The sequence below is a fragment of the Eucyclogobius newberryi genome, unplaced genomic scaffold (assembly GCF_026437365.1).
Source record: "Eucyclogobius newberryi isolate DKJ021-1_F unplaced genomic scaffold, fEucNew1.0.hap1 SCAF_6, whole genome shotgun sequence".
NCBI classification, from domain to species: Eukaryota; Metazoa; Chordata; class Actinopteri; order Gobiiformes; family Gobiidae; genus Eucyclogobius; species Eucyclogobius newberryi.
In genome coordinates, this window is record NW_027316278.1 from 17,216,976 (window position 1) to 17,223,750 (window position 6,775).

Here is a 6,775-nt window from a genome sequence, read left to right on the forward strand (position 1 = left end):
TCCCTGTGAACACTGAGGGGAAAAACATAATTTTGATCAGCTCTTGCATAATAAGTGGTTACAAATGAGTGCACTAGATGGCAGTATAGCTAAAACATGGAAGTAAAGGAAGTAAAAAGTCCGTTCTAATTGTTTCTGGGACAATCTCTACATCTAGTGTCCTTCTCCAAATTGGCACTGGCTCTTACTTGAATTGAGTGTCTTTTTACATTCATTTATCATGTCTTTTGTGTGCTTAATGTGAAAAGGACTGTTAAATGAGTTTCAAACTGAAGCATGTTCTAACAACAGAGGAAAGAGAAAGATTTTTTTTTTTTAGAGAACAGCAAAATCATTAATTTAACTTTGTGCTCTTCAAGTGTGGTTGTTGTCATGTGGTGTTTAGTTATGTAGTTGTCATAAAACATTACCCTATACTAACAGAAGCATTTCCAAAATCGAACCCTCTGCATGTTTTTGATGACAATTATGATGTGCACTCTTTCTCTATTGCCTTACCCATGATGAATGATAAAATTAAGGGATATTATGGATATATCATATAAACATGTATTACATCAATAATGTATTGTATTGTTCCACATCAAGGCATTAATTACACTTATCGACCTCCCAATCTTGACAAACAGGCCACGATGACCCAGGGCAGGATGCAGGTCAAGATATGCATTAGTCTTATCCTCCTGTTATTGGCAACATTTTTGAGCATTTCTTAACGTTCAGAAGTTCAGGAGGAATATTTTGTTTAAATTATTCATTGCAATAAAAACAGTTCTAATGTTTATTATTCTCAAAACCACGGATTATAAAGAGTAATAAAGACACATGTAATTCAATAAATGGAACTTCCAACAAAGCAATATCATCTCCACGGAGACACAGTGGCAAAAAAGTTACATAGTGCACCTTTTAAGTGTATAGTTACTGCACTACTAGTACTACTATATATATATATATAAGAATAAGAAAATGAACAGTGTCTTAAAAGCTCTTCAGCCTCAGCATAAACATGTTATTCTTGGACAGCCTTTCTCGCTGTGCCTGCTCAGGTGTCCTAAGTAAAGAATGAATCATTGAAAATAAAAAGCAACCAACCTCTGCACCTTTGACTCCAGAGCACAGTGTTGCTTCAGCCAGTCTGTCCAAGCAACATCTTACCAGCAGATTTAATTTACGTCTCCTTAACTTTAATCAAAGTGGTCTGAACTGAGCTGTGAAGTTTGCTGTTTGTCTGAAATGCACTGGAGAAAATAGCCAATGGTACAAAAAGGCCCATGTCATCTGAGGACGCGCTATTAGCAGAGGAAGACCAGAGGGAACAGTTGTTTAATTAATGTCAAAGCATTTGCTTTCCACCAGTGAGATGATTCATTTCTGTGTTAAAAGCTGTGGCTCTAGTTCTGCCAAAAGATGTAGGAGTTGCTGTCCTTTCCATTTCTCATGCTGCATTACATTTACACCTGCTCTGTTTTTGACCGTGGTGGTTTGAAGCTAGGGCTGTGCAGTGAATATAATTTTAACCAAGAACGAGATTCAGTCTTCTCTTAATGTCGATTAAATGCTTTGGTCTTTTTAATCAAGATCTGCGGCCCATCCTCTGTCAGTAAAAACACACAGGGGGGAAAGGTAATTCATAAAATTATATTATATGTTATAAAATTGACCTTGTTTATGTTCAGAAAATGTGTATTGAAAGCCATTGTATTTGTTTCGAATTAGACAAAAATATAAATGTGACAACCTGGATCTGAGTTTGTTATGATGCGTTTTTACTATTGAAAGGACAAATCAATTCTGAAAATGTGAACAATAAATATGAGGAAAAAACATATTTTCCTTTGGAGTAGTTTAAAGTCATAATTTTGGTTTGGACTGATTGGGTTTAACTGAGGAAGGATATCATCTTCCATCGCAGGTTGTTGAGTTGATTCGCTACAATATTGTTCACGGTCCTAGAGAAATATCTGTATTTCACAGTTTGTTCTTGGGGTTTTTCTCACACGGTCCCTGATGTTGATGACCATTGTTCCTTGGAGGATCCATTGAAGCCTCAGTGTAAGAGTTTAAAAGCTCTGAAAGAACCGGTAGTTTCCTGTTGACATCACAGCCTGTGGTGCAGGGCAAAATATCCACACTAGACCAGATTTACTCTTTATTTCAATTGTCTTCAATGTTATTGCAGCATGTCAAATCCATTATATCCGATGATAAATTATGTAAAATGTTTCCTTTACAATACAATGTTATTACTATACAATATTATTTATTGGTCATGTGAAGTAAAGTAGTGATGTCTTGTATTAAGCATTATTTTGCAGTTTTGTTATACTGTACCATTGAAGATTTGCCACTGGATAGATGAAGATTTTTACAGACAATCTGTCAGAAAAATAAATATTCATAGCCATTGTACTGCAAGTTATAACAGATACTTGAAGATGTAGACAAGAAATATATTGTGCGGATACAGAGTTTTGGCTCAAAATGAAGATTAAGACTGGACTGAAATATGTGAAGGCACAGTTTAATTTACATTTGTGTTACATGCTTTTTATTCGGTCAGCTTTGGTTTTGTCAACAAGTCATAAATAACAATACTGTAAAAGTCAGACATTTGTAAGGCTTTGGGATGCTTTGTTAGTCCAGCTTTAGTAGCTTGTTGAAGGCTTGTCTTGTGGTTCAACAGCTGCTGAAAAGACCTCAGGACGTTCTTCTTTTGGCCTCGAAGGAAACATCTGAGGCTTCACTTTTCTTTCATATTTGTACACCATCCTCATCCATCCGTTTCTTGCAAAGTAAAGCTGTAAAGAGAAATAAATGGGTTTTAATACAACCAACCAACAACCTTTTTATGTTATTATAAATTCAAATCATGCATTGCTGTTAAATTCAACCATTTCATTGATCACTACCTATGTCACACTGGCCAACAACACGCTGCTAATATTAAGGGCTGTCAAAGAAATTCATAGCAAAGAAATACAGCTGATAAAAATGTTGGGTCCGGTAAAGCCTGCAGCACATGTCGACACAGGAAGATGTCTTTGAACAGACCTTGAGCTTCAACAGAGCAGCAACGGGAGGGCAAGAACTCAAAATATGGCTACAGCGATAATGTATTTGAATTATTGCACAGTTTTCCTTGCCTGGGATCCAGAATACACACTTCTTCAATTATTTTCGATGAGTCAGTGAGTCTGGTTACCATGCCCTCTGTCACGTTTCAGGTCAAACTCAAACAGTACAGTGTAATCAGGTTTGTGTATTTCCGTAACACATATGGAACAAAGGAGCTCATTTATCACTAACTTTTCTCACCGCGGATTAACAGGACTTTGATTCTTGATTCTGCATACATTTGTGAAGTCTTTTTTCCCTGTAAGCAGCCTTATTTGGTTTGATACGACGCAGACCTGTTCCTTATTGACTAATCCAGACCTGTCAGTCACCCCCGTCTGAACTTAGGGAGATGAAAGCAGTGACCAGACTGATATCGATCTGTATGAAAAATACAGAGACATAGCATTCGGGAATTTCCAGGCAATGGTTTTTCCGACACATTTGTATTGGGATGACTTTGTTATGTTTGCGTTACATTCTCTGCAGACACATTGGCTGCAACGCAATGCAAATAGACATACAGCTTCAGGTAACACCGCATTAAGAGGCATATGTATGTAAAGACAGTGATACAGTGTGAATGCTCCTGAATTGCAGCTGGCGCTTAGAGGTTTTTCTACAGGTCAGTTCCTCGATGTTTAGTTAAATCCTGCTGCCTGCTTCATGCTCTCTTGGACTTGATCTCTGCTTGAGCATACTAAAAGCACATTATAGGCGCCAGGGAGACACAGTTACAGCACAGAAAATTCTTAAACTCTGCGACGGCACAGGAAAAAAAGCATTAGCGCCGGCCGGACCCCTCCTCAAACACAATCAAGACATCAGTTTGCCTAATGTGGGCCTAATCATATGCTTACTGCAGCACCATAACCTGTCACACCAGTATACAGGATGCTTTGAATGTACTCTTAGACGTCAACAGGACACCATCATTAGAGCCTAAAGCAATGCATTGAAGGTCAGAGTTCTTCAGGTGTCATTGAAAATCTATAGGAGCAGAAATAGTGGCAATAGTGGGTAGTTCAAAGCTGACAGTGCCTGCATAGAGATGATGAATTAGTTATTTTCATAGACCCACTTTGAAAACAGGAAAGCACAAAGAATGTTTTTTTTTAATATTTGGTCTTTGGACAATACAGTATACAGAAATGATAGAATAGTTGAAAGGGTTTGGTCAAGGTTTAGATTAAAACTATGGTGTGTTGGAATATAATCACCCTCTGCTTTGGCAAATGATGTCCAGACTGCACAACAACAATATTTAGTGTACTTATCAAACTCAACCTGAGCTAAAATATAATAAAACAAAAGCGAAGCTAGTAAAACGAAGTAAATCTTTTATGTGACAACACACCGATTCACTGGTGGTATTAAAGCTTGTGGAACTAGGAAGTCTTTGCCGTTCTGATTTAATTTCCTGTTGTAGTAGCATAAAACGAATGTTGGCAAAATCTGCAGTGTTTGATAAAAGCGAGAGAGAGACTTTAGCCAAAACAGTGCAAAAAAGTAAACAAAAGAGCCATGGAACATCCTGATAATCTGGTCCCTAGAATACATTTATCTCACTGTTGTGTCAGACTTTTGAAAGAACACTTTGTAAAATATTTTGTATCTTAAAATCTCTGTCAGTTCAACAATAGACTAATGTTGTGTCACGATCTCTATTGGGAGTTCTGGTGTTGTATTGACCAGTTCCAGATCTGCTTATGCGCTGGTTTCATGTTGTGTTTGTTAAATCCTCTTTATGCTGAGGTGGGCCCAGGTTTATTTCTTTCTTTTTTATCTACAATCTTATAAAAGAGAAGTATGAGACTCTGGGGCAAGTAAAAATATATAAAGAGATCGCTTAATCATTCATTCTTTATATGCTAAACCAACAAATAAAACATAACAGTAATAACAGAAATGAATAGGCCTACCACCTGGACTTTTGTACTTTATTATATGTCAAGTTTTCAGTGAAATTAGCTTCAGTCTTCTTTTTTTTTAATGGAACTGTCAAAATCCAACAAGTGCCCAGACCTGTGTCCATCAGACCATCTCCAGACATATGTTTATTTGAATTTAAATGTATTTATACAGAGTCCTGACATTTGTTTGTACTCCAAAGGGTTCAAAAGCAGGTTCAATTTGAAATGGGGGTAATTTAGTCAGACGTTTTGGAAAAAATAGACCCAGGCTTAAAGGTTTTTCATTATGAGAAATATTTTTGAATATTTCTGACACAACTTCCGCAACTTTGGATATCATACAAGTTTATAATATTTTCATGCAAGAGAGAGTGAGTTTTTGTGTAAACTAGGTGTACACAGACAGATAAAATGTAATTAGATTAGCTTAAGTGCCTTGTATCAGTTGTAGTTACTGCACATTTGCAAGTGTGACTCAGCGCATTAGCAGAGATCAGACAGGTTTAGGTCAGATACCATTAAATCCATTTTCCACAGAAGATATGCTCCAGCGCCTCTTTTTCTGACCATCAAACATTCTGAAATGGGATTAGTTTGCCCCTGTTTGCACTATTACATAGCAGTTGTTTTACAGGCAATGGGGCAGAAAATTAGAAGCTTACATTTCTCTGCATACTTTTAGCTGTGTTGTACGTTTAGTTAAGGGCTGGGTGTTATTGAGATGCAAATGTATCCTGATCTCATCCAATTTGGATTTTGATGATCGTCATATTTTGAGTCGGTGTTTCTCTGTTTACACTTGAGTGAGTGGCAGGAGGAAATAATCATAGTGAAGTATAAATTCTCAGAACCAACGATGACTTTAGTACCACTTAAAAGCAATATAAAGATACTGATCTGGCTCTGATAAAATTGTTACATCCCTATATTCTGAGTACCGGTAACTTTATTAAGTATTAAGTATTCTAAGGCTACATGCATTACAGGGTTGTCAAAAGTATTTTTAAAAAGCTGATACTAATTGGTACCAAAACTAGATACTCCTTCGAGGAAGCACGGATACTTTCCTGAACAGTTGTTACTTTATCATATTATAAGATCTGGTCAATGATAAAATAGAGTAGCACATGGAGCAGTATGGAGTATGGAGCCCATTCCATGGTATCGAATTTGTGTTTGACATCACTAACATGTAATATGATTGTAATTACTTCCCTTAGAGTAGCTCTTTCCTTCTTTAAAAATGTTCAGTGAATGTGTGAATGAATGATATCTGAGCAAGACGAACTTCTGTTTATTCACTCTGAAATTAAATGTTCCGCTCTGAGTCTCAATTTCAAAAGTCCTAATCTTGGATCAAGTGTGCTAAGAACTCACTTGGCTCATAATGCAGTGCTACTTGTATGAAGAGGTACAAAGTCCAGAGAGGCAGGCCATTATATCTAAATGTGTTTTTTTAATGTAATTCATATTTTACTATAATTTACTTGACCTTTATTCCCATGAAAGTACGCTTTGCTATGAAAGAGACAACTGTGTGATCGGTACTACACACCATGGCAGGCTTTTTACCCACAGTAATTCCTAAGATAAATCTTTCTTCTTCTGATCTTAAATGAACATGGGCCTACAGATGAGCCCGCATGGCTAACTATGTTGATTGATGTGCACTGTCCATAATAAATGAAATAAACATACACTTTTTTTTAAAATCCACACTCTACAAGACAAACTGATTCTAACAA

At 36.7% G+C, this 6,775-nt stretch overlaps 1 protein-coding gene across 1 annotated transcript in view; it reads right to left on the minus strand.

Moving 5' to 3' along the window:
- Positions 1 to 2,768: 2,768 nt before the first annotated feature.
- adrb3a (adrenoceptor beta 3a) overlaps positions 2,769 to 6,775 on the minus strand; it is a 9,052-nt gene continuing 5,045 nt past the window's right edge. The window contains exon 2 of the mRNA XM_072433603.1: positions 2,769 to 2,801. Coding sequence (XP_072289704.1) covers positions 2,774 to 2,801 — 28 coding nt within the window. The 3' untranslated portion in view covers positions 2,769 to 2,773. The remainder of the gene's footprint in view (positions 2,802 to 6,775) is intronic.